The sequence below is a fragment of the Lissotriton vulgaris genome, unplaced genomic scaffold (assembly GCF_964263255.1).
Source record: "Lissotriton vulgaris unplaced genomic scaffold, aLisVul1.2 SCAFFOLD_1297, whole genome shotgun sequence".
Taxonomy (NCBI): domain Eukaryota; kingdom Metazoa; phylum Chordata; class Amphibia; order Caudata; family Salamandridae; genus Lissotriton; species Lissotriton vulgaris.
The window spans coordinates 80259-108156 of NW_028244989.1; the positions used below are offsets into that span (position 1 = coordinate 80259).

At 46.2% G+C, this 27898-nt stretch overlaps 1 protein-coding gene across 1 annotated transcript in view; it reads right to left on the bottom strand.

Annotated features, from left to right (window-relative positions):
• LOC147666678 (leucine-rich repeat-containing protein 72-like) overlaps nt 1-16318 on the bottom strand; it is a gene marked incomplete at its 3' end in the record, with an annotated part of 73810 nt that extends 57492 nt beyond the window's left edge. Inside the window, exons 1-2 of the mRNA XM_086948975.1 lie at nt 16227-16318; nt 15889-15936 (exon numbers count right to left, since the gene is read on the bottom strand). Of these exons, the coding sequence (XP_086805101.1) occupies nt 15889-15936; nt 16227-16247 (69 nt within the window). The remainder of the gene's footprint in view (nt 1-15888; nt 15937-16226) is intronic.
• Nucleotides 16319-27898: the final 11580 nt, after the last annotated feature.

Consider the following 27898-nt stretch of genomic DNA (forward strand, 5'->3'; position numbering starts at 1 on the left):
CCATTACATTGCATGTATGGTAAGTATTGGATAGTATAGGGGTAAAAATTACTATTCTAACTCCAGGGGGTGCAACAGTAGGCTAAGTGTTGGATAGTGTAGGGGTAAAAATTACTATTCTAACTCCAGGGGGTGCAACAGTAGGGTAAGTGATGGATAGTGTAGGGGTAAAAATTACTATTCTAACTCCAGGGGGTGCAACAGTAGGGTAAGTTTTGGATAGTGTAAGGGTACTATGCATTGTGATGGTATGCGTTGTAATGACTACGTTGTAATGACTGTGTTGTAATGGCATGCGATGTAATGGATCTTGCGTTGTAAAAGTTTTGTTGTAATGGTAGTGCGTTGTAAAAGTTGCGTTGTAAAGGTTGTTTCCCTATAACAATGCACCCTCTACCTTATATCTTCAAACTCCTATCACAACTTGACCAAGAGTGGGACAATTTATGTTGCAGTGAATGGAAAGAGTCCTTCTTATTGTTGGTTGGAGATTTTAACATATATCTATGCCATTCTTCCATCTAAAAAGATTTGTGGTATGGTGGACATACACAACAACAATTAAACCTACTTTCTTTATAGTGACTAAGGAGCAAAATTTAAAGATCTAATCTCAAAGTACGACCTTGTTTTTTTTAATGAATTGTGTACCCCTCCTCCTCATTTTAACTCCACATTTAATGGTTGTGGCCATAATACCGTCACTGATTACATCCTTTCCTCCTACAAACTTGGCAGGCTAATATCTGTTAGATTTGGGGGTCTCTAGTTGGCCCAGGCAGGTACTTGTGACAAATAGGGACCCTTGCCTCTAGTCAGGGTAAGGGGGTACACTCCTAAAATAACCCCTGCTCACCCCCTTGGTAGCTTGGCACGAGCAGACAGGCTTATCTCAGCGGCAGTGTGTTAAGCATTTGTGACCACATACAGTAACCCAGTGACAACACTACAAATGAACACCACACAAGGTTTATATAAAAAATAAGTATTCTTTTTATAGACTTAACACAAGAATATTAAACAAAAGAAAACCACAGTACTATACTTGAAAATAGTAGCTTTAGCTTAGTTCAGTTCAGTTCTTAAGATGCGACACTTTGCGTCAATGTACCTTACGATGCGTTGCACTTCCACAACAAGTAATGCTACTGCGATGGAAATGCGGCAAAGTTCCGGTGCAAAGAAATAAAGACGTGAAGATCTTCCAGATGCGGCACGCTTCTCCGATGATGCGAGACGTCTCGGCTCGATGCGTCAACTGCAGTGGCGACACCCTTGTTCAGCGATGCGACGGAAACAGCTTCAGCCGCGACACTCTTCTCCGACGTTTGCGAGAAGCTTCCGCACAATGACGACGGCGGCGTGCTTCTCCGGGGATGCGAGGCGCTTTCCTCGATGCAGTGCAATGCGACAGCGGCGACATCCTTGTTCAGACATGCAATGGCAGCCACAGCGACACGCTTCTTCCTCGTTGCGAGACACTTCTCTAGATGCGATGCAATACGACAGCTACAGCGGTGACACCCTTGTTCAGAAATGTGACGGCAGCAGCAGCGACGGCGACACGCTTCCTCTTTGTTGCGAGGCACTTCTCTTGATGCAGTGCAATATGACAGCTCCAGCGGCAACACCGTGTTCAGAGATGCGACGGCGGCAGCGATGGCGACACGCTTCTTCCTTGTTGACTCGCGCTTCCAACTCCTTGCAACACACAGTCCCTCAGAAGGCCCAAAACAGCAGTAGGTGATTCCAAAGAACTCTGGGGAGCTGGGGGAGAAGTCTGTTGTCCCTGAGACTTCAGCAGGAGGCAAACTCTTTTCCAAGCCCTTGAAGATCCTTCACAAGTTGAAAGTAAAGCACACAAAGTTCTTTCTCCTCTCTTTGGCAGTCAGGCAACCACTGCAGGCCAATCGCCTAAGCAGCACTTCAGCTTAGGAATAGTCAGTTTCTTCAGGTTCCTTCTCCTCAGCAGAGGTTTTTTCTTGTAGTCCAAAAGTGATCTAATTTCTTGGGATCAGGGTCCCAATACCTATACCCCAAAATCCTTTGTCCTCTGAGGGCAGAGGGGCCTTTGCCCAGTCCAAACCAGTCTGGAGCACTCTGTTTACATGATTGCTTCTTTCCTTTCACAGTACAGGGCAGAAACATCAGATGCCCTACAGGAGGTGGAGACAGCATTGTGCAGGGATAGCACAGCCCATCAGGCCCCAGGTGCTACTCCTCCCACCCATCTGGATGCAGATCTCTCTATTCACCACTAGGCTGACTCATTCTGTCTCCTGGAATCTCCCAGCCCTGTCACTCACAAACTCCAGACAAGGAGTACACAACCTAGCAGAGGCAGGCTTGAAAGGTTTAGGCAAGAAAATACCTACTTTCTAAAAGTGGTATTTGCAAACACAGAATGTTAAAACCAACTTCACTAAAAGATGCATTTTATCAATCTGAGTCCAGGCATACTAAACTCTAATTTCTACCATGTTCTCTGAGTCAGTTAGGATTATAAAATGTAATCATTCTAACCGCCCATTCTGGCCTATGGAGAACAGGTAACCTTGCAATAGTAAAAAACGAAAATGGCAGTAATTCACTATTAGGACATGCCACACACACCAGGGCATGCCCTTCCTTATACCTACAATGCACCCTGCCCTTGGACCTACCATATGGGTGACTGATATGAGAAAGGGGAAGGTTTAGGGACTGGCAAGTGGGTGCATTTGCCCAGTCAGTATGACAGTACCAGACTGCATGCAGGCTCTGCAATGGTAGACCTTAGACACATTTTACAAGGCTACTTCTGTGGTTGGCACAACCAGTGCTGCAGGCCCACCAGCAGCATTTGGATGTACACACCCTGGGCACACTCAGTGCACTAGACTAGGATCTGTTAAGTAAACCAAATAGCCAAACATGGAACCACTGATTAATATATCAATTTACAATAAGGGGCACTTGTACTGTGGAACTGGACAGCAGTGGCACAGTGCCCAAAGCATCTAACACCAGCAAAAATACATTAGGCAACAGAAAAAATGGAAGGGAGATCCACGCCAATGGTGACAGGTCTAACACGTGTCCCCTCCAGCTGAAATGTGGGGAGAACTACCCTAACTCCTGGGAGTTCTTATCACTAAGGTTGAAAAATATGGACAGACCATCAGTGTTGGCGTGTTCTATACCAGGGCGATGTTCCCCCGTAAAGTCCATTCCCTGTAGGGAAATGGACCACCTCAACAGCTTTGGATTCTCACCCCTCATCTGCATCAACCATCTGAGGGGCCTGTGGTCTGTCTGAACCCGGAAGTTGGTCCCCAACAGGTATGGTCTCAGCTTCTTAGGCGAGCAGACCAAAGCAAATGCCTCAAGCTCAATAGCACTCCACCTCTGTTCCTGTGGAAGTAACCTCCTACTGATGAAGGGTACAGCTTGATCTAGGCCCTCCTCATTCATCTGTGACAGAACAGCCCCCACACCATGCTCTGAAGCATCTGTTTGAGCGATAAACTCTCTTGAGAAGTTGGATGCCAGGAGCACGGGCGCTGTGCAGATGGCAGCTATCAGGGCCTCAAAAGCAGTCTGACAGGAGTCCAAATGACTTTTTTGGGCTGCTTCCTGGAAATCAGCTCTGTCAAGGGTGTAAAAATGTTGCCATACCCCTTGACAAACCTCCTGTAATACCCTGTGAGTCCTAAGAAGGCCCTCCCCTCTGTCTGGGTTTTGGGTGGCTCCCAAGCCAGGATGGTTTCAATCTTGAGTTTTAGGGGTGCCACCTGGCTGCTCCCAACTTGGTGTCCCAAGTACACCACGGAACCCTGCCCAATCTGGCACTTACTCGTCTTGATCATGAGGCCTGCCTTCCGCAGCGCCAACATTTCCCAGAGGTGGCGCAGGTGTTCCTCCCAACTGGCACTGAACACTGCGATGTCATCCAGGTAGCTGGCACTGAACTCATCCAGTCCAACCAACACCTGGTTGACCAACCTCTGAAAGCTGGCAGGGGCTTTCTTCATCCCAAAGGGCATAACACGGAACTGGAACTGCCCATCTGGTGTGGAGAATGCTGGCCTCTCCTGTGCCCTATCAGTCAAGGCGATCTGCCAGTACCCAGATGTTAAGTAAAACGTGCTGCGGTACCGTGCAGCCCCTAGCCGATCAATGAGCTCATCAGCTCTGGGGATGGGGTGCGCATCAGTCTTCATGACTGAATTGAGCCCTCTGTAGTCCACACAGAACCGGAGTTCGGGTGTGGCACCCGGCGCTGCAGCCTTCAGGACCAAGACCACTAGGCTGGCCCAAAGACTGCTGGAGAACTCAATCACCCCTAGCGCAAGCATCTTTGCGACCTCCTCTTTGATGCAAGCCCTCACCCTGTCAGTTAACCTGTAAATTTGAAGCTTCACAAGTAAACTGTATCCTGTGTCCACATCATGGACACACCAATCTGTGACACCAGGAACCAGGCAGAACAGATCAGAAAACTGTCCCAGCAACTGGCGGCAGTTATTCTGTTGCTCATGGGTCAGGGTGGAAGAGAGGTTAACACCATCCACTGACCCATCTTGCTCTGAGGCTGACAGGAGGTCAGGAAGAGGCTCAGTCTCCTCCTCCATCCCAGCATCTGTTGCCAAGAGCATGCCCACTTGAGACCTCTCTAAGTGGGGCTTAAGGCGGTTGACATGCAGGACACTCAAGGGGTTCCTGGGAGACCGCAAGTCCACCAAGTAGGTAACTGGACTCTTGCGCTCCACAACCTCACTCCACAACCTCAAACCGTCCGGTCCACTTATCTTGACCCACACTTTCTGACCAGGTTGAAGCTCTCCCAGAGTGGCATTCTGGTCATATCAGTGGTTCATCTCCTCCTGGCTGGCTTCCAGATTCGCCTCAGCGAGTTGCCTGAAACACGTAGTCTGTAGCTATATACATCCTGGGGAAATTTCTTGGGAGATTGCTCCCAGCCTTCTTTGACCAGACTCAGAGGTCCTCTGACCGGGTGTCCATAGAGAAGCTCAAAGGGACTGAACCCTAGAGATTTCTGTGGCACCTCCCGGTATGCAAAGAGTAGGCATGGTAAGAGGACATCCCACTTATGCCTCATGGGTTTCTCAAGATCCATTATCATGCCTTTCAGGGTTCGGTTAAACCTTTCAACCAACCCATTTCCTTGGGGGTGGTCATGGAGGGGTGAACTTGCAAGTTACACCACACTCCTGCCACGGGGACTTCATATTCTAAGAAATGAAGTTGGATCCCCGGTCGGACACTACCTCGCGAGGGTATCCCACTCGGGAGAAAATTCCCATCAGTGCTCGTCTCACCATGGGGGCCATCACTGTCCTCAGAGGTATGGCTTCCTGGTACCGGGTGACATGGTCCACAAAGACCAGGATGAACCTGTTGCTCTGGGCTGTCTTGGGGTCCAGTGGCCCCACAATGTCAATCTCCTCCCGCTCAAAGGGGGTAATGATCACAGGGATGGCTGGAGAGAAGCCTTGAGCTCCCTCCCACTCTTTCCACTCGCCTGGCTAGTCTGACATATCCTGCACTGAGTGTCTGATCTCTTAAGCATTTGGGGCTAATGAAAGTGGTTGACAAGCCTCTCAAAGATCTTGTTCTGCCCCAAATATCCTGCCAACTGCACATCATGAGCCAGTCCCAGTAGGAAGGCTCTGAATCTCTGGGGTACCACCAGCACACGGGCTGACTCCAAGCTCTGCAGACTTAGGCTCACTATACAGGAGACCATTCTCCTAGTAGATCCAATGTGATCCTGACTGATCACCTGCTGCCTGGTTTGCAGCCTGTTGCCACAAGCCCTCAAGAGCATTCTCTCTGCTGCCGGCAGAATTCTTCCCAGGAGGAGCCTCCTTCCTGCTGCCAATGGGTCAGCTCAGGCAGGTCCCCCAATTCAGCTACTTGTTCCCCAGTAGGCTCCAGGGCATCCCCCTCAGGGTCTACCTCCTCCTGGGTCGTGGGAACTTCAGGGGCGGGTTTTCCGTGCCTCACCAATTCTCTCTAAGGCAGGTTCCTGGGCCTCCCTCTCAGGCTCCAGGTCCTCTTGAGCACCCTTACTGGCTGCCATTGGCCGGGTGGTCACGCAGCCTCCAGTCAGGCAGTCCCACCATCTTCAAGTGAGTACTCTTCTCCACCTTCTCCCAGGGTGAGCTCTCTAAATCATTCCCTAACAAACAGTCTACAGGCATGGCGGGCCTCACAGCTACCTGAAGAGTATCAGAGATCCCCCCCCCCCACTCAAAGGGAACCTGAGCCATTGGACAACGGCTCTCTGTGTTGTCGGCGGCAACAACTGTCAGACTGGCTCATGTATCTCTAAGAGACTCCACCTTTTGGCCATTGATGGTCAGCCACTGCCCACATTTCTTAGTGTTCCTGGGCAGCTGAGCTTCTGAGACCATCTCACAATCTCCTTAAGAGACAAGGGTCATCTGTGCCAGATACCACCCACCTTGGACATCAATCTCCTCCCCCAAGGCTACACTAGCATTCTGCCGGGGCGGAGCACCAGTGGGTGCTGGTTTACCAAACAGGCGGCACCTGGTATCATTCGCTTTATGACCCAGGTCACCACACTTCTAACATGTCTGGGGTTCCTGTGAAACGGGACTACCTGTCGGGACCCCTTGCTTTCTCTCAGGGGGAGGCTGGGAACCTTTCCCTTGGTTCCCTTGGGGACTACTTTGGGGTCCTTTGCTGAACTCCTTTTGTTTTCCCTTGTCCCCCCTCTCTTCTGCTGGGGACCCAGCCCACCTTTGGCTGAGTCTCCCATGTGACCCTTGTGGACCCAGGTCACCACCCAGCGGTCCGCCTCCTCAGCAAGCTTCCTAGGGTTAGTCAGCTTGCTATCTATCAGATGCTGGCGCAGCTCTGGAAAACAATTATCAGCCAAGTGCTCCCATGCAATCAAATCAAAGAGACCTTGAAAATCAATAACCTTGCTGCCCTTCACCCAACCATCCAATGCTCTGCAAATAAAAGTGACATATTCACCCAGGTACTGTTTTCTAACTTTTTGCATTTCCTGAACCTCTGTCTATAGAGTTCAGGGGTCAAACCATATCTAGACATTAATGCATCTTTCATGTGGCTGTATGAATTGTGGACTTCAGAAGGCAAGCCTAACAGTGTGTCCCGCCCTTCACCAAGGAACGTTCCCCACAACCCCGCTCCCCCATCTTTCTCAGGGACCCGGTGGGAAGACATGGCTACCTCATAGGCTCTGAACCACTGACCAATATCATAATTTTTGTAAAATTCCTTCACCACATCTTTGGGAATATACACTCTACTTTCCACAGACACTGGCGGTAAGCTGCCACCAGAGGGAGTAACCTCTAACTTTTGGTTTCAAACTCCAACTGCCTCAAAACCTTTTCATGCTCAAACTGTCATTTTTATTCCTCTAAGTCTAATCTCCTATTTTCTAGCTCCAGTTGCCTATTCACCTTAAACTTGGTTATCTCCATTTCGCGCCTCCTAGATCACGCTCTGTCCTCCAGCCCCTCTGGAGACAGACTCTTGCCAGAAGCACTGCTACCTGCGAGGGGAGGTGCCCTCCATCCTCTTGGACACACTGGCTCTTCCAGCTGTACATTTGCATGGTCATCCCCCTCCTCATTCTCAGGGGCTTTCCTTGCTTCTACACAAGCCCTCAGCACCTTGTAGAATTCTTCCTTCCCGTTGAGCCCAACAGTGGAAACATTGAATTTCTTGCAGAAGTACTTCAGGTGTCTTACTTTGTAGCTTTCCAGCATTTCCTCTTCCCAATTACAATCTATAGAGGCTATGGATTCTGCTCTCTCCATGGCAACTGAATCTGGCATCTTTAAAAAAAAAAGAAAATCCAAACAAAAAGGAATCTACCAAAACGTATGTGGTTGCGTTATGGTCTGCACTCACTAAGTAGTGCTCACCAATCACTGTACATGAGTCGCAAATGCAAGTCCAGAATCCCACCGCTGCCACCAATGTTAGATTGGGGGGTCTCTAGTTGGCACAGGTAGGTACTTGTGACAAATAGGGTCCCTTGTCTCTAGTCAGGGTAAGGAGGTACACTCCTAAAATAACCCCTGCTCATCCCCTTGGTAGCTTTGCATGAGCAGACAGGCTTATCTCAGAGGCAGTGTGTAAAGCATTTGTGACCACATACAGTAACCCAGTGACAACACTACAAATGGACACCACACAAGGTTTATATCAAAAATAGGTATTCTTTATATAGACTTAACACAAGACCATTTAATGACAGAAATCCACAATACTATACTTAAAAATGGTAGTTTTAGCTTAGTTCAGTTCAGTTCTTAAGATGCGACACTTTGCGTCAATGTACCTTACGATGCGTTGCACTTCCACAACAAGTAATGCTACTGCGATGGAAATGCGGCACAGTTCCGGTGCAAAGAAATAAAGACGTGAAGATCTTCCAGATGCAGCAAGCTTCTCCAATGATGCAAGAAGTCTCGGCTCGATGCATCAACTGCATCTTCGACACCCTTGTTCAGTGATGCGACGGCAACAGCATCAGCAGCGACACTCTTCTCCCACATTTGCGAGAAGCTTCTGCACGATGCAACATCCTTGTTCAGAAATGCAGCGGCAGCAGCTCCGATGGTGGCGTGCTTCTCCGGGGATGCGAGGTGCTTTCCTCGATGTGGTGCAATGCAACAGCAACAGCGGCGACACTCTTGTTCAGAGATGCGACGGCATTCACACCGACGGTGACACGCTTCTTCCTCGTTGCAAGACACTTTTCTCGAAGTGGTGCAATACGACTGCTACAGCGGCAACACCCTTGTTCAGAAATGCAATGGCAGCAGCAGCGTCGGCGACACGCTTCCTCTTCGTTACGAGATGGTTCTCTCGATGCGGTGCAATACAACAGCTCCAGCGGCGACACCCTTGTTCAGAGATGCGATGGCAGCAGCAGCGACGGTGACACGCTTTTTCCTCGTTGAGTCGCGCTTCCAGCTTCTTGCGACACGCAGTCCCTCAGAAGGCCCAAAACAGCAGTAGGTGCTTCCAAAGAACTCTGGGGAGCGGGGTGAAGTCTGTTGTCCCTGAGACTTCAGCAGGAGGCAACCTCTTTTCCAAGACCTTGGAGATCCTTCACAAGTTGAACGTAAAGCACACACAGATCTTTCTCCTTTATTTGGCAGTCAGGCAACCACTGCAGGCCAATCCCCTAAGAAGCACTTCAGCTTAGGAATAGTCTCTCCTCAGTTTGTTCAGGTTCCTTCTCCTCAGCAGAGGTTTCTTCTTGTAGTCCAAAAGTGATCTAATTTCTTGGGATACTTATACCCCAAAATCCTTTGTCCTCTGAGGGCAGAGGGACCTTTGCCCAGTCCAAACCAGTTCTGCAGCACTCTGTGTACATGACTCCTTTCCTTTTACAGTGCAGGGCAGAAACATCAGTCGCCCCACAGGAGGGGGAGCCAGCATTGTGGAGGGAAAGCACAGCCAGTCAGGTCCCAGGAGCTACTCCTCCCACCCATCTAGCTACAGATCTCTCTATTCACCCCTGAGCTGACTCATTCTGTCTCCTGGAATCTCCCAGCCCTGTCACTCAAAAACTCCAGACAAGGAATAAACAACCTAGCAGAGGCAGGCTTGAAAGGTTAAGGCAAGAAAATACCTTCTTTCTAAAAGTGGTATTTTCAAACACAGGATGCTAAAACCAACTTCACTAAAAGATGTATTTTATCAATCTGAGTTCAGGCATACTAAACTCGAATTTCTACCATGTTCTCTGAGTCAGTTAGGATTAGAATGTAATAATCTAACTGCCCATTCTGCCCTATAGAGAACAGGTAGCCTTGCCATTGTGAAAAACGAAAATGGCTGTAATTCACTATTAGAACATGCCACACACATAAGGGCTTGTCCTACCTTATACTTACAATGCACCCTGCCCTTGGGCCTACCATAGGGGTGTCTGATATGAAGAAAATGGAAGGTTTAGGGACTGGCAAGTGGGTACACTTGCCCAGTCAGCATGACAGTACAAGACTGAATACAGGCTCTGCAATGGCAGACCTTAGCCACACTTTACAAGGCTGCACAACCAGTGTTGCAAACCCACCAGCAGCTGTTGGTTTACAGTTTACAGGCCCTGGGCACTCCTGGTGCACATTACTAGGGTCTGACAGGTAAATCAAACCAGCCAATCATGGAACCACATGTAATACATTAATTTACAACAGGGAGCACTTGCACTGTGGCACTGGACAGCAGTGACACAGTGCCCAAAGCATCTAACACCAGCAAAAACACATGAGGCAACAGCAAAAATGGAAGGGAGACCCACACCAATGTTGCCAGGTCTAACAGTATCCAATTTCATTGCCCATCTCATTTTGATGAGGGATTATTACCCCAAAGTATAAATGTAAAACATGTGGGGCCAGAAAAGCAATCATCTCAAACGCAACGTTGATAATACTGCGTTAGCCACTCACAATGGAGCTTCATTACTTTGGTCCTTGGTCAACCCTGATAACTTTCCTGAAAAACTGGTTATTGTTCACAGGGATGCTTTTGACATTTGTTTAAAACACACTGATTTAAACCACAAGTTCATTAATGATTGTTTTAAACTGTCCCGGTACACTTAATCCCTTAGTTCAAATTTCTTACACAGTCTTGTTCAGATCTGGGTCATGTTGAATATTTTGAGAACCCTGCCTTACTTCACTCCATCAGCAGAAGTGAACTAAAGAAACAATGTCTGTCTTTGCACGAAGAACAAAGATTAAGCCGGAAATTGGTGAAATCCTGTGTTGTCAAAAATCAGATGACCTTTGTTACTGATGGCTTGAAGCCATATCTTAATTCTCTGCAGGATTGCATCATAGGTTCATTTTGACGTGTTTAGATTAGGCATCATTTACCGACTAGTCATTTTTCCTAACATTAATGACTGGTCGAAAGTATTGATCAAATGCTCCAATGATGTTATCAAGACACTTCCCTTAATATAGCCAGAGGGATTAAAGAAGGATAAGCCAGATCCCTGCCCAAGTCCAGTTTTGATAGTCCAGGATGGTTTGATGGTATTTGTTCCAAAGCCAACAAGCATCTCATGGCAGCTCTTCATAAGATCCTGCGCTGCCCTTTGGAAGTGAGAATGCGCAGACGTGAGTATAATTTAGTGCAGAAAATAGGGAAGAAAGAACTGAAGAATGTGGCTTGGGAATCCTTGATTGACGCTAGCTTGACCAAGGATTCTTCATTCTTCTGGCGTGTTATTAACACTCCCCTACTAAAGGAAGACAGTGCCCCCAGACTTGAGGCTTACATTAATGAGTCTGATTGGGTGGCCCACTTTTCAATTTGAATAACTCATTGCCTGCAAACAATGTCGAGTCAAGTGACCAAGTGGTACAAACCTTGGTATCCACAAACAACAATCCTAAGTATATCAGGTGTATTCTACTTAATACCAAATCTATGGTGAAACATAAATTCTAATTAGAATGTCTTATTCAAGTGGAGGATCCGGATATTGTTTTCTTAACTGAAACAAATGAAAATAGTCAATCAATCAATCAATCAGGGGTTGGTGAAGCGCGCTACTCACCCGTAAGGGTCTCAAGGCGCTCGAGGAGGGGTAGGTCTAGCAGCTCCGATCAATTGAAAAGCCAGGTCTTGAGTTCCCGTCTGAAGGTGAGTAGGGTAGTCGAGCGTCTTATTTCAACTGGGAGAGCGTTTCATGCTGTGGCATGGTGTAGGAGAAAGCTCTTCCTCTGGCTCTGCTTCGGTGGATGCGGGGGACCTCTGCCAGGGCGAGGTCGGAAGAGAGAAGGTTCCTCTTGGGCTTGTGGAAACTCATTCTGTCGTTCAGGTATTTGGGTCCGATTTTGTTCAGGGATTTGTACGTGTGCGTGAGTAGCTTGTAGGTGACCCTTTCCTCAATGGGGAGCCAGTGGAGCTCTCGTAGGTGCGGCATCATGTGTTCCTGGTGTGGTAGTCCTAGGACGAGTCTGGCGGCAGCATTTTGGATGGTTTGAAGTTTGCAAAGTAGTGATTTGTTGATTCCGGCGTAGAGGGAGTTGCCATAGTCGAGCCTGCTGGTGATGAGTGCGTGTGTGACGGTCTTTCGGCAGTCTTAGGGGATCCATTTGAAAGTCTTTCATAGGGTTTGGAGGCAGTTATAACTGGCGGCGGCAATAGCGTTGATTTGGTGGTTCATGGAGAGTGAGTCGATGATTATGCCGAGGTTCAGAGCCTGGTCTGTTGGGGTCGGAGAGGGGTCGAGGGCGGGAGGCCACCAGGAGTCGTCCCAGGCTGAGGGGCTGGGTCCAAAGATGAGAACCTCGGTCTTTTCAGAGTTGAGTTTGAGGCAACTGTCCTTCATCCAGGTGGCTACTCCACTCATTCCCTCCTGGAAGCTCACTCTGGTGTCTTCGGGGTTGCTAGTGAGGGAGAGGATGAGCTGGGTGTCGTCGGCGTAGGATATGATGCTGAGTCCGTGCTGTTCGATGATGGCGGCGATGGGGGCCATGGAGATGTTGAATAGGGTCGGGCTCAGAGAGGATTCATGGGGGACCCCACGGATGATGTTGGTGGGTTTGGAGAGGAAAGGGGGTGCATGACCCTCTGTGTTCTGCTGGAGAGGAAGGATCGGATCCAGTTGAATGCATCTTCGCGAATTCCAAGGATCATGACTGGCACTTAGCGATACTTAATGGATATGTAGTTGCCAACATTGATAGAACAGGGGCAACGGGTGGAGGAATTGCGATCATTTATCGATCTCTCTGCACAGTCATGATCTCTCCTGAGTCTATAGCTGGCGCAGAAGCTATGTCTTTTGTGTTGAAACTCAACAATAGGCCTACTAATCTACAGACTAATCTACAGACCCCCTGGCCCTAGGTGGCCTTTTTCTGTCTCCCTTCAGACATACTTGGAGTCCTGCCTAGACTCTGAATTCTTCACTATATTGGGAGATTTTAACTTTTATTTCGAAGCCAATATCAATCCTGACACTACCTGTTTACTAGACAAACTTGCTAGTTTTGAATTAAATCAAATCATTTGTGAGCCTACGCAAATAGCAGGACACACACTTGTTGGCATTTGCACCAATAACCCTCCGATAGAGGTTAAAAAAGTCTGTCTGTCTGCCAGTTGTTTACGCTGAAGATGAAGCACGGAATGCCAGAAGGGCTCCTCGTCCTGCTACAGAGCTTGAACTCTGTAGCAGGGTGAGGAGCCCTTCTGACGATCTGCGCTCACAGTTTACTAACCGGGCCCTTATCAAGGTGGCCAATTCAGGAGTATGAGTCACATACTGAGCGATGACAGTCAAGATAACATGCAGTATTGATGCATTCTGTGCTTCATATTCAGCGTAAACATGTGGGGAAACCATTTATTTCGGATTTCCTACAGTTTCCACTTTTCTGTGCCCTGACGAAGTTCAACCTTTTGAACGAAACGCGTTGGCTGGAGTTCATGTGTTTTTGCTGATATTTGAAATAAAGGACAATTTCCTGTCTAGTAACTTTTCCGAACATTAATGACTGGTTGGCCGTATTGATCAAATGCCCCTTTGATGATTTATCCAGCCAATACATTATACATATTGTGCTTTATTGCAATTTTTACAAGGTCCCTCAGAAATGTTTTATACTGCCTACTCTTCCTGATAATAATTTTAAACAATGCTGCACTGCATTTGTGTTTTTACAACTCACTTCTTTACCGATTTTCAGTAGGATTTCCAACTTTTTATGGTCTATGATTCATCTTAGGAAACAAATGGCTATTTAGTAATGAGGTTTTATTGACTTTTTTTAGCCGCTAGTTTAATTGTTCACGATCATGACTGCGCAAACTATTTTTGTATGTGTATGATTTTCTGGTCTTTTTCATGAAAATCGGATAAAGCTTTGTTTGACTTTGGGATTGGCGTTGAGTGCAGTGGTTAGAGTAGAGTGGTGCAGAGTAAAGTGGAGTGGAGTGGCGCTGAATTCGGTGGTGCTGAGGTCAGTGGTGAAGGGTAGATTGTTTTAGAGTAGAGTGCAGTGATGCAGGGTGGAATGGCGTATAGTGCAAGGGGGAGAGTAGAATAGAGTGGTGTAGAGTGTATTTGCATTGCAAAGAGTGGAGTGATATGGAGTAGTGTGCATTGTGGTAGTGTGCAGTGGTATAAAGTGACAGAGAAGAAAGGCATATAATGGAGTGGCATAGAGTGATGTAGAGTACAACGGTGATGAGCAGTGTGGGTTACAGTGCATTGACAGAGTAGAGTGGTATAGAGTAGAGAGGCGTAGAGTGAAGAGACGTAGAGTGAAGAGACGTAGAGTGGAGTGATGTAGATTAGAGTGCAGTGACGCACTGGGGAGTGGAGTGGCGTAGTGTGAAATGGTGCACAGTAGAGGGCAGTGGAGTGGTGCAGAGTGGAGTGGGGTACAGAGGAGTATGCATGGCGTGGTGGTGTACTGCCATTAGAAACAACACATCTACAATTAAAATGACCATTATATTTTTACTGACATATAGTTTTACTGATACAAATTGTACAGTGCACAAACGATAATGACTGGAAATGTTATCACCTAGTGAATTGATCTGTTTTGTTCATCGGCACATGCCTTCCTCAAACAGACCCCTAGAAGGCGGCAGGATTGTCGTGTAAATCCTCTCACTTTGAAGTCAGAGAAAGAAAAATACATACCAAGCTCCATGGCAGACAGAGCCTACAATTTGACCTTTGACTTTGAATGCACAGCAAATGTGACAAGATAAGAACAAAATGTAAAGGTCTGTTTACAGAAATCCAGTAGAGATGACAGAATACAGTAAATAGGGTTTGAGCAACAGGATTTGTAGAGCGCATTACTGCACAGAAGCATCCAAGCGCTATTCAGTTCTGGCTCAGAGTATCACAGGTCCACAAAAGCTACCAGGACCTGAACAACCAGGTCTTTACAGCTTTCCGGAAGGCAAGGAGACTGGGTGATGTTTTTATGCAGAGAGGCAGTATGTTCCATGCTTTGAATGCTTCCAGCACAATGCTCTTTCCACCCCATTGTACTTGTCAATGTTAATAATGTGTTTATTAAAAAGCTCTTCTTGCCCTCATTCTAAGTGCTGCAAATAACTGGGAGTATAATTATCAAGTTTTTTTGGGTTATACTAACATCAAAGAATTACGTCATGGTGATTAGACAACTGAAGTTACATGGAGCCAATATGTGTCAATGGGGGATCTGGTAATGGCTTAACCAATAGTAGAAATAGGCAAGAAAGTTAGATGTGTTGACCCATTTAGTCCGGCAAAATTCCATAAAATTCTAAGAGGATATTAATTCAGAACGGGTTAAATGAGTGAAAACGAACTGAAGATCACATACATGGTAGTAACATTATAGTTAGTCTTTACAAAATGTGTCTTCTGACTGTAATCATCATTTACCCTGCCTCAAGGTTGCTAATCTCAAAAACTGCCAACAGTACCATACTTGCCACTTCTCAAAACAATAGAAGATTTCAAAGAAAACGTGGCAAATTCTTAGTAACATACATGCAGGTTTCTAGCAGAATTTGGTACTTGAGAAGACTATGCTAGACAACAAAGCATAACAAAATATGATACAAGTGTGCTTGTGAGCACGGTCACTGGCCTTCCTTTAGCATTACGGGAAACCCATTTAATGTGGTGAAATATTTAAATAACTTACTGTAGTAATAAGTCTTTATTGTTTGATTAATAAAAATCATTATAATCTCTTTTTTTAAACTTACTGAAACCTACATGCAAGAAATAATAATTGAAACAAAAGTAGCAGTGACTATCTCTAACTAACCCCTCAATATATGTTGAAAAACTAAAACAGATATTAAAATTAAAAGCTGTACCGTGCATTGATCCATCTTCCCTTGAAGAAAAGAGTCTTGCTGTAAATACTGCTCCGAAAAGTGGAAAAAAGAAATATAACTGAATTCAACAGTTTCCAGTTGCTGGTAGTCAATTCCAAAGTGTCACAGACATTTGGATGTCAGAGTCAGATAAAGTTCCATGTATAGCCTTTTTCATTTCATTAGTTATTTTTATTAGAATCAAGCATTGATGACAATGGTACAAGTATGCAGTGAGAAACATTATACAAGTGGAAGTTCGAGCTATGGTCCTGCTGGAGTAATTAAAGCAGCAGCAGACATCAGATGCATAAATGAGAGTTGAAAGTTTTGCTTACCTTGCATGTTCTGTCTCGCATTTCCTTCGTATATAAGGCTTGGATGGGACTTCACTGGTTGAACCTGAAAACCTGACAATCAACCTCTTGCCTCTCCTCAATGACAGAAAAAGAAATCATAAGTACTAGTGGTGACCACTCACTTCACTAGCAATATTCATGTCTATACCATCAATGGTGAAAATGCATTAATGCTGCCAAAGTGATATGGAAGAATTTACTCCTACACTATCTTTGGCCCACACAAAGTCATTGAGAATGGAAAGTTTTGGGAGCTGCTTTATTTGTAAGGTGTTATCTCTTGTGGAGATACAGAAGGCAACAAAAGCACCTTACAATTCAGGAGACGTTAATCACTTTGAGACTTCATTGCACACTCTGATATTTTAGATACCCTGCAACCTCACAAGAAGAGTCAACAGAGCTAGCTTGAGGAGTGCCTGTATATGTTGACAATTGAACCAGGAGTAATTCAACCGACTTCGAGCCTGCCTCTTTGGCAAGAAACCAATATTTCCATTTTTTACAGCTATTTTGGGGTCAAAGGGGTGGGACAAAACCAGGCACAGAGATCATACATTTGCACCGAAACAGAGCAGCTGTATCAAGCCTATGATTAGGTTAAATGGCATTTATATTTTTAACATTTCGGTCTGTTTTTATCCTTATTTATTTTTTGGCCATCTTACTGGTATTTCTCCATATTTATTTTGTGGTGTGTGGATAAATGAAGATGTAAAATTCTACATTTCCATATTTATTTAACTGATAGATGCACAGCCATATTATGATGTCTGTCGTGTTTTAGCTATTTAAGCTGCCAAATAGAACATAACAATACACCAACTGGTAAATATTAGCACTATATCACAAATGTATGTTGACATATGCCATTATTTAAGGAAATGTCATCATGTTTTTAATTCCCAATGTTGTCTATCTGCTCAGCTGTCAGCCTACAATTCATAAAAGCACTGAGAATCCCTTAAAAGTAGCCCAATTTCCGGTTTTATCCACTTTTAAAAATAAATGCAGACAGAAAACACATTGTTTTCTGTCTGTATTTATCTGTAAAATCCAGTAAAAACAGAAAAGCAGAAGCCTTACATATTGTATTGCATTGTAATTGCGTTTGTATTGCGGTTACTACCCCTGCCAAGGCGTTGAAGCGCTTTTTTCGGCTACTCCGAGAACATAAAGGATTACTGTTGAATTCGTATAGTGAAACATGCAAGTAAATTTTAAGTGGTGGATAGATTAGTCAGTTATTTGTATTCGAAAGGATAGCAGAAAGATAGAAGAGGAAAAAAGGTTTGTATTTATATAGCGCTTGTTACCCTTGATGGGGTGTTGAAACACGCTACTCCGGAAACCCATAAAGGATTAGTGGTGAATTAGTATGGTGAAATATGAAAGTAATTTTGAGTGGTGGATATTAGTCAGTTATTTGGAGTGAGAAGGGATTGTGTCTGTGAATTTCCCCAGTTGGGCCATATTTGAGGTATTTTAGCAGAGAAGCAAAAGTCGGAAACTTCCCTGCAACTTTGTAGGCCAAGCAACCTACAGCTGGGGAGAACCAAGCACTGCCGCTCACTGACTAACTTTGGGCAACAGCACAACAGATGGAGCCTGGATTCACAGTGATAATTGCAGAGTCGACAAGCCACTGAATTGTTCTGCCGGGCCCAATTTGGTTTAAAATCCGTGATGGGCAAAGCAAGAAGTCTCATTTAGGTGATTCTTCCCCGAGCCAGGACTGCAAGAGCTTTCTCCAGGTAGGGCTGCAGTTTTCCCATGGTGTATGAGGAGTCCAGCGAGGAAAGATTGAATTGATAGTGCAGGCTTTCCAAGTCCCTTTTAAAAGATATTCGCTTGGCATGAGTATTCACTATTTTCCTCCATGCTGTTAGTGGGATGTCAGGATTGTGCAGATTTTGGACGTTAATGTCCTATAATCTAGTGCCTGCTGACAAGTGTACCTGCCATGGGGAACCCTCCTCTTCGAAGAGCGTTTTAATTTGTCTTTTTAATGACAATTCTGGTGCTCCCATAGTCCTGATATAGTATTTTATTAAATCACCTGAGCAAGTGATGTCCGGACTGGTGAGACCCAGCTCCAGCCTTACTCTTGCTCTCCTAGCCTGTCTAGGGGGAGCTAGGACCTTTTTGTAAGCCAAAATGTGATGGTTCGCGAGGAACTTATTGAAGGCACTGGGGAAAACTAAATGGTCATAATTAAGAGAGGGCACTAGTTTTGCCTTAAGAACTTTCAAAATGGGTTCAGCAGTTGGACTGTGAAGTCACTGGTTAAGGCTTTTTAAAGAAAAAATTATGCTAGCCGCTTTCCTTCTCAGATGCCAAAAGACCAAATAGTTGTAGCTCATACTTGTTTTAATTTGCAGGGCCCCAAGTCACCAATGTGTGTTCTCCTTACAAGGGTACTTCCTGAATATAAGTATCCTAGTCTTCTCCTGGTTCACCAGGAGTTTGTCCTGTTGGTTATATCCGTGAAAAGCTTTTAGGGCCTTCTGTAAGTCAGTTCTCGTGTGGTTCATAATTACGATGTCGTCTGCATACTGGAGCATTTGAAGCTGCGTATTCCCCAGTTTAGGGGGCAGTAGACTTGCCCCCTCCAACGCTTTCCCAGGGTCAGCTCAGCTGTGTACAGATTAAACAGTATAGTGGCAAGTACGCACCCTTGTTTTAAGCCGTTATTAGTTGGTACCTTAGCGGTCACTAATGTTTGACTGATTTAAATGCGGACCCAGGTCCCTTGATATATCCCTTTAGCAGCTGTTCGGGAATTACACAAGAATGTAGTTTTTCCCACAGCTTCCCACGATCAACCCTATCAAAAGCTGCACTATAGTTCACAAAGCAGCAGAAAAGTGGTAACTGGGATTTCTGGGTAGCGCGGTTAGACAGGTGGCCCAGTACTAAGATATTATCCGTTGTAGAGCTTTGGGCACTAAATGCTGTTTGAAAAAGGGGAGGAACGTTATTATCTGTTACCCAGGCTTCCGGTTCTTTCAAAGGTATTCTGGCGTATGCTTTAGCTTCAACATCTAGTAAAGCAATAAGCCGGAAATTTTCGGGTTTTGTACTGTCCCCTTTTTTGTAAATTGGGGAAAGTATTGAGCCTTTCCACGATGGTGGAACAGGAGAGGTGGCGAAGGTGTTCTTAAAAAGTGTTGTTAACTGTTCTGCCCAGAATTCCTGCGAGGCTTTAAACACAGATGCGGGAACTCCATTGGGTCCTGGAGCGTCATCTGACCTCATATTTTTTATCAGGGTAGTTACCTCTTCCACTGTGATATTGGAAGTTTTAATGACTTTATCTTTTATTGTAGATTATTGATGGGAGTAAGTTTGAGTGATATACTGTTGCGTTGAGTACAGCTGAGTTGCATGTTTAACCCACTCCAAGGCGGACACTCCATTTTCTTTTATCTGGCAGGTGTAGGTGAATTGCTTAATATATCTCCAAAGTTGGATGTGTCCCCTTTCTTTGAGGAAGGCAAAAATGTTCACCCATTCTGCCTCGATTTTCATGGAGCGTATTTCCCAGACTTTCTTCCTGTGCGCTGCGTGGAGAGCTGTTATTTCCTGAGTTTGGGGGGTTTTGATGTCTTTCCTTCTTGCCTTCAAGGCCCTTGAAAGACTGTGTTTTGTATCAATTAGGTCTCTTGATTTAATACTTTGCAGAGGTCTCAGAGAGTGGGTATCCAGCACTTGGGTGCCTCCAATTTGTATCCCTAGGGCTGATCTTAATTCTAATAAGAGAACTTCCCAGTGCACCTGAGGCGAGACTGGACGCATGACTATGGAATTTGATTCTTTGTGAGTTACCCACTCCAGGAGTTTGGGGCCAAGATAGAGAGTCCTTTTTATTCTCCTCAGGACTTTGTAGCGTTCTTCGCCAGTTGAAACCTAGTGTTTCCAGTTGTGTTGCAGATTTACAGTTTAGCTGCAGGGTTATCCTCAGTGGCCTGTGATCGCTCTCATCCTTGTTGTCCACTTCAAAGTTGTTAAAGTATGGTACTATATGGTCTGAGACGAAAATGTAGTCTATTGTGGACTTATCCCTGAAGGTGGGGAGTGGGAGCAAGAGAGGATCCGTGGCTATTTTGATGGTGTGAGCAGAGACCAGATTATAATTTAGAAAAAGCTGCTGCAGTGAGGCACCATCGATGTGCGGTAGAATATGCACTTTCGACTTCCCTAACTACTGAGTGTTCAAGTCACCAGCAATAACAGGGAGGTGTGAAACATATTTGTTTACGAGCTGGTCCATTTTTGTTGTCAGTGTTTTTAGAACATGTTTTTTTGCTGGGAGGCAGGGTTTACATAGCAGTTGATTACCAAGAGAAGAATTGGGTTATTGTTAATTTTCAGTCCACTAACTAGGACTGCTTGCATGTCTGGGATGTTGGTAGAAGTAAGAGTAGTCTCTAGTCTGCATGCTTGGTTTATGTAAATTGACAGCCCACCAGACGCTCTCCCGAAGATGTTGCTTTTTATAGCTGTGGAATGTAATTCGTAGAAGTTGTGAAGAATTCATGATTTGGGGGCCCAGGTCTCTTGTAGGCACAAGATGTCATTTCACCTGTTCCAGTGAAAGCATTTTCAGTAGAACAAAACTTTCACAAACAATTAAGAACGTGGATATTTAGGTTCTAGTTCCTGGCTTCTTTGTCATAGTCATAGTCATAGTTTCTTGTATAGCGCACAGTTCACCAGAGTCTCAAGGCGCTTAGCAACAAACCACAACCAAGTGTATGGCGGGGTAGGTGATGAATTACTTTAGAAAGAGCCAGATTTTTAAGCCCCTACGAAAAGCCTGATGATTGGATAGAGACAGTAGATGTGCAGGTAACTTGTTCCAAAGTGGAGGGCTATGTAGAAAAAAGCTCTACATCCAATTCTCGATGTTCTGACCCTTGGCTGTGCCAGGAGGGACTTGGTGCTAGATCTTAAGGTTCTGGAAGGTTTGTACCAGACCAATTTCTCAGCAAGGTAGGAGGGTCCTATTCCATGAAGAAGTTTATGTATAAGACTAAGGATCTTAAACTGTCTTCTTTGTCGCACTGGGAGCCAGTGCTATTGTCTAAGACAGGGCAAGGAGTGGGACCTAGGGGGCATGCCTAGCACCAGGCGTGCGGCGGCGTTTTGGAGGGTTTGAAGCTTAGTCAACAAGCCCTCATTGATGGAAGTATACATTGCGTTGCCATAATCCAGATGGCTGCCGACCAGTCCTTGAACCAGAGGTTTTCTGGACTCAATGGGTAGCCATCTGAAAATCTTCCGCAGTTTTTGCAGTATGCCATAACAGGAGCCTGATACTTGGGTGACCTGAGCATTCATAGAAAGGGCACATTCGATCATTATTCCCAGGTCACGAACCACTTCTTTGGGCTTAGGGCATGGTCCTAGTTCTGAAGGCCACCAATCATGCGACCACAGTGTCTTTGCCTTGCCAAATAGCATAATTTCTGTCTTACTATAGTTAAGTTGGAGTTTATTTCCAGTCATCCATTCGCTAATCTGAATCATACACCTCTTAAATCTAGTGCGGGTGTCAAGAACATCTAAACTACAGGTGATAAGCACCTGAGTATCATCCGCATAGGATACTGTGGTAAAACCATAAGATTTTATAATTCTGGCTAAATGGGTCAAATAAATGTTGAATAACATGGGGCTCAGAATGGACCCTTGAGGTACCCCGACAGAGAGAGGCGTCCTACTGGATTCCAAGGAGTTGACCTTAATGTAAGTATGCCGGTCCCCAAGATAACTCTTGAACCAGGCCAAAGCCTTGCCTCTGACACCAATCTCCCACAGCCGTTGATAAAGAATGCTGTGAGAGATGGTGTCAAAGGCTGCTGAGAGATCTAACAAGATTAAAAATGCAGAATCACCTCTGTCCAGGGTGAGACGAATGTTATCCACCACTTCCGTTACTGCCGTTTCTGTGCTATGGGCAGCACGGAAGCCTGAATGCGAGGGGTCTAAAAGTGAATGGGATTCTACAAAACTGGAGATAATAATAATACTGTGTTTTATAGAGCGCGAACAGCTACCTCACGAGGAGGTGTCCCGGCGCTAAAACGTACCACAGAGGTCCAGGGGCAAAAGTGGGAGACCTAGCGAGGCTGGGAGAAGAGCCAAGTCTTTAGCAACTTCTTAAAGCAAGGTTCAGATGGAGCCTGCTGGATTGCTTGGGGTAGGGAGTTCCACAGAGCAGAAACATTTGCTGAAAAGGTACGACCACCAAGGCGTGCCTTTTTTGCTCGTGGGACAGCCAGCAGGATACGGTCATTTGACCGTAATACACGGTTTTGGGCATACCTTGGAAGGCGTTTTTTTAGGTAAAGTGGGCAAGAGCCATGCAAAGATCTAAACGCGAGTGTCAGGGCTTTGAATTTTATCCGGTTGGCCACAGGGAGCCAGTGCAGGGTTCGAAGATGCGGAGAGACTGACTGTTTGAAAGGAATTCGCAGTAGCAGCCTCGCAGCCGCATTTTGAACTACCTGCAGTTTATGGGTTAAGAATTTTGGGAGGCCCAGGTAAAGACCATTGGCGTAGTCCAGCCGTGAGGTGACAGTTGCATGGACTACCATTTTCCTGCAGCTCTCGGGTAGAAGTTTGAGAAATTTTCGGAGGTTTCTTAATTTACTTAGGCAGCAGCCGGCCACTTGTTGGATATGGGAAGAGAAAGACATCTTATCATCCCATCTCACTCCAAGGTTTTTTGCCGAATGACTGGGCACGGGTGAGGGGCCCATTTCCACCGGCCACCATAGCTCTGGGGCGGGGACAGGGCCTTTACCGAAGAAGATGACTTCGGTTTTATTGGCGTTTAGTTTTAGTTTGTTGGTATTCATCCAGTGTGCAATGTCCTGGAGACAGCCTTTAAAATTTGCGAAGGATTCCTGTGTCATTACAGAGTAAGGAAATACCAACTGGGTGTCGTCGGCATATGAAATTGCCTTAACACCCCAGTTGGCAATAAGCGTAAAAAGGGGGGCCAGGTAGATATTGAATAAGAGAGGGCTGAGGGCCGAGCCCTGCGGGACTCCACAGTTGAGGGTTTTAGGTGTGGAAGAGATCGTCCCGAGTGCCACCTTCTGCGTTCTCTGAGATAGATAGGAGTTAATCCACCTCAGCGCGTGGTCTTGAATGCCTATCTCTGCCAGCCGGCTGAGTAATCTGGCGTGATCCACCGTGTCGAAGGCGGCCGATAGATCCAGGAGTACCAGCATAGCTGAACTTCCTGCATCCATCGACCACCTCACTGACTCGGCTACCTCTAGGAGCGCTGTTTCAGTACTGAAACCGGGCCGAAAGCCAGATTGAGTTTCATGGAGAATGTTGCTGGTTTCCACAAATTTACTCAATTGGCGTTGTATCACTTTTTCCAGCATTTTTCCCGGTGCGGCTAGAAGGGATATTGGGCGGAGGTTCGTCAGATCATCTGGGTCCCCATTAGGTTTTTTCTTTAGGGGGAGGAGCGTGGCATGCTTCCAGACGTCAGGGAAGATACCTGACGTAATGGAAGAGTTCCAGATACTTTGACGTAATGGAAGAGATGCGTTTATTAACTAGGTGTTCCTGTACCTTTCCAAAATAGGGCAGTAACAATATAGGCCTATAGTTAGAGACAATGGTAGGGTCACTGGTGGGCTTTTTGAGGATGGGTTTTACATGAGCCACCTTCCAGCTGCTGGGCATAGATGCAAGCTCAAATGAGGTGTTAAAGATGTTAGATAGAGAGCAGGCCAAGAATGGGAATATTTCATTGCACTTTCGGGGGGTCAGTGAGTCTGTGGGTGAACCCGATTTCACTTTCCCAAGAGCAACTAACACTTCCGCAGCCGTGGTAGGCTCAAACTCCATAAGCGAAGGACACTCAGTATGGTATGGGATCAGAGAGTTACAGGAAGAGACCTCACCAACTTGGGTGATGTTGGGTCCGGAGGTTGCCAACGTGGAGTAGATAGACTTGATTTTATTATTAAAATGCACAGCTAATGCGTTTACCCACTCCATGGTGGGGATGAAAGATGATTGTTCCACCTGAGGTGCAGTGAACTCATTTAATATTTTGAATAGTTCTTTAGAGGAGTGGGATGCTTTGTTGATTCTTTGGGTGAGATAGCTGGATTTAGCTTCCCTTATGTTTTTCAAATAGATTGAATGGATCTGTTTATAATTTTTACGATGTTCCATCATTTTTGTTTTCCTCCACAACCTTTCTGCTGATCTACTAGCAGTTTTCTCTATTTTCAATTCCTCCGTAAACCATGGGGAGGCAATAGATTTTACTTTAACTCTTGTTTCGGGAATGACCTTGTCCAGTGCAATCTTAACACATTCTTCCAGCTGGTTGGCCATTAGGTCAATGTTGTTGGTTGTATCAGTAAGAGGATTAAAGTGGGTCTCAAAAGCCTCCAGTGTCAGTTTATGTCAGGGCCGTATGAGCCTGGAACCTGAACACTTCGAAATCCTAGGCTTATTAGGACCAGAGAAAGTGGTCCGTCCAGGTCATAGGCAGAGGGGGTTCGCAGGTGAAACTGGGCATATTAGTAAAAATTAATTCAAGAGTGTGCCCTGCCTGATGGGTGGGTCCTAGAACCCTTTGCGTTAATGCCAAGGTTTCCAAAGTGGTCCTTAGATGACAGGAGTCAGTGTTGTGAATAAGTTCCATGTGATAGTTAAAATCTCCTATTAAAATGAAGTAATCAGTGGCTATCACATGTGAGGCAATAGTGTCCAGAAGAGCATTAACAAATTTGGATTTTTTGCCCGGGCGTCTATAGACCAGAACAGCTCTTCCCATCGTCGTTTTGAGATGTGTAATGTTGACTATAAGAATTTCAAACAGGGAGTTTGAAAAGGATTGGAGCAGGGAGATACCAATCGCGGCCTTGGATGCCACTGCAACTGCACCTCCTCTCTTCCCCTCTCTATCTTGTCTAATAACATGGTATTTGTTAGAACTGGGGGTCTCTAGTTGCCAGAGGTAGATACCATTGTCCAAATAGGGACCCTTGCTTCTAGTCAGGGCAAGGAGATAACCCTCTGAGATAACCCCTGCTCACCCTCTAGGTAGCTTGTCCTGAGCAGTCTAGGCTAACCAGAGGCAATGCGTAAAGTATTTGTACCAACACTCACAGTAACACAGTGAAAACACCACAAACTGATTCCAAAACAGTTTAGGAAAATAAAGATATTTATTCTAAACTACACAAGACCAAAACGACAAAAATCCAACATACACAGTTCAAGGATATGGTTTCAAAAGAGTTCTTAAGGTTATAATCAAAGTTCTTCAAGTTGCGGTAAAATAATCCACAGATGCGTGAAAAGTTCACAGTTGCGTCACGTTTACTCACAGTACCTTTTAGTTGCAACAAAGTTCCAAAAGCAGAAGCTGGTGCGGTGGAAAACAAGCGATGCGTTGCTCCTGAGACCCTGGGGAGGCGATGCGACAGCCCCGCTGCAGCAGCGGGCGTGTTGCGACGAATCCGGTCTGTATGGGAAGGAAGGCCACTTGTATGGATTCCGGTGCGTAGGTTCCGTAGGAAGTCTGTTCTTGCAAAGGCACGATGCGACGATCTCGTAGGGGCTGCGACGATCTCCGGGGCGACGATGCGCGGTCCAGCGGTGATCCTCTCTCTCGCAGCTCCTCGATGCGATGGTTCTGCGACGATGCTCGCAGCGACGTGATGCGGTCAGCAAGCAAGCGGTGTGGCGATCTCACCCAGCGACGACAGGCTCTGCGACGACACTCGCAGCGGTGTTCGATTCTCCGGCACCGGTCTGGTGCGTCCCGCAAACGAAGGATGCGACGGCTCTGGCAGCGGCGTCAGGCGCTGCGACGATCTCGACCTTCGTAGCGGTGGGAAACTTCTCACACTATCGGGGATGTGCTCCGCAAGCGAGCGATGCGACACTTTTCAATTGCAAAAGTCTCTCAGGCTTAGTTTCAAGCTTCCCACCTCAGGTACAACTTCCAGAGGCCCCACAACTGGATCAAGCACTCTAGGAAGGACAGAACTCTCTCAGCAGAGTTCAGGGAAACTGGGGGTGAAGTCCTTTTGTTCCTGGGACTTCAAAACAGGGAGCCAGCTCTTCTCAGGCCCTTGGAGATTCCTTCAAGACAGGGGACACAGCTCACAGCAAAGTCCTTCCCCTCTCCTTGGCAGCAAAGCAACAGCAGGTCAGTCCAGCAGAGCAACAGCAGGACAGTCTTCCTTCTTCAGTTTCAGCTTTCTCCTTGGCAGAGGTTCCTTCTTGATTCCAGGATGATCTGATTTTCTGTTGTCAGGGGTCCTGTACTTATACCCCTAAAGTCTTTGTTCTCTCTGTGCATGTGGGCCCTGAGCCCGGTCTGAACCAGTTCTGGGTGGATCCTGAGCACTTTGTTGTGCTGGCTGCATCTTTCCTTTCAGAGTGAGGGGCAGGGTCCTCAGCCGCCCAGCAGGAGGTGGAGCCAGCTTTGTGGCAGGCAGGCACAGCCCTTTCAGGCCCAGGTGCTAACTCCTCCCACCACTCAGGTTGCAATTGCATTCATTCAGCCTAGTGCTGACTCATCCAGCCTCTGGGGGAATTCCCCTGCCCCTGTCACTCACAAACCAGACAGTCAATACACAAACAGGCCCAGGCACACAGAAGGGTCAGACAAGAGAACAGCAACTTTCTAAAAGTGCTGTTCTCAAACACAGGATTTAAAAACCACCTTTCCTAAAAGATGTGTTATTAAATTCTGAGTTCAGGGATACTAAATACTTATGTCCTATCTTGTTCCTATGGGAAGAAATGCTGTTAACCACTGTAGCCAGCATCCCCCATGTTAACCTATGGAGCAAGATAGCCTTACAATAGTGAAAAACGAAAATGGCTGTAATTCACTACCAGAGCATGTCACCTGCACTAGTACATGCTCTACCTTTCACATGCACTGCACCCTGCCCAGGGGGGTACCTTGGGCCTTCCATAGGGGTGACTGATGTGCACAAAAAGGGAAGGGTTAGGCCTGGTCAATGGGGACACTGGCCAGGTGGACACGGCAGTTTCTAAACTGCCCATAGGCACTGCAGTGGCAGGCCTGAGACACCATTTTAGAGCTACTCCTGTGGGTGGCACAATCAGTGCTGCAGGCCCACTAGTAGCATTTGCCCTCACCAGCCCTGGCACACCCAGTGCACTTTACTAGGGACTTCCTGGTGATGCAAATATGCCAAACATGTATATCCAATCAGAATAACAATTTACATAGGGAGCACTTACACTCTGGCACTGATCAGCAGTGGCAGAGTGTCCAAAGCATCTAAACCAGTAAAAACGAAATCCAGCACAGCATCAAAAATACAGGAGGCAGAGGCAAAAAGATAGGGGTAATCACGCCAAAGATGCCAGGTCTAACAGTATTCCTGTGGGAAAGCAATGGCAATATCTGGTGATGTTTGGCTGTGAAGCCACGTTTCTGTAAGGAAACATATATGTGGTTGTTCATTGTCTAGTAGACTCCATAACTCAAGGGATAGACCTGGTATTTATGTAAAGGGCAGAGAGAGATTTAAGGTCTGCAGATTTCACGGCAGGTATGGGAATCGCAGGGGTGGACATGGACACTAGGGTGGCAGCAGTAATATAGGGGTTGTTCG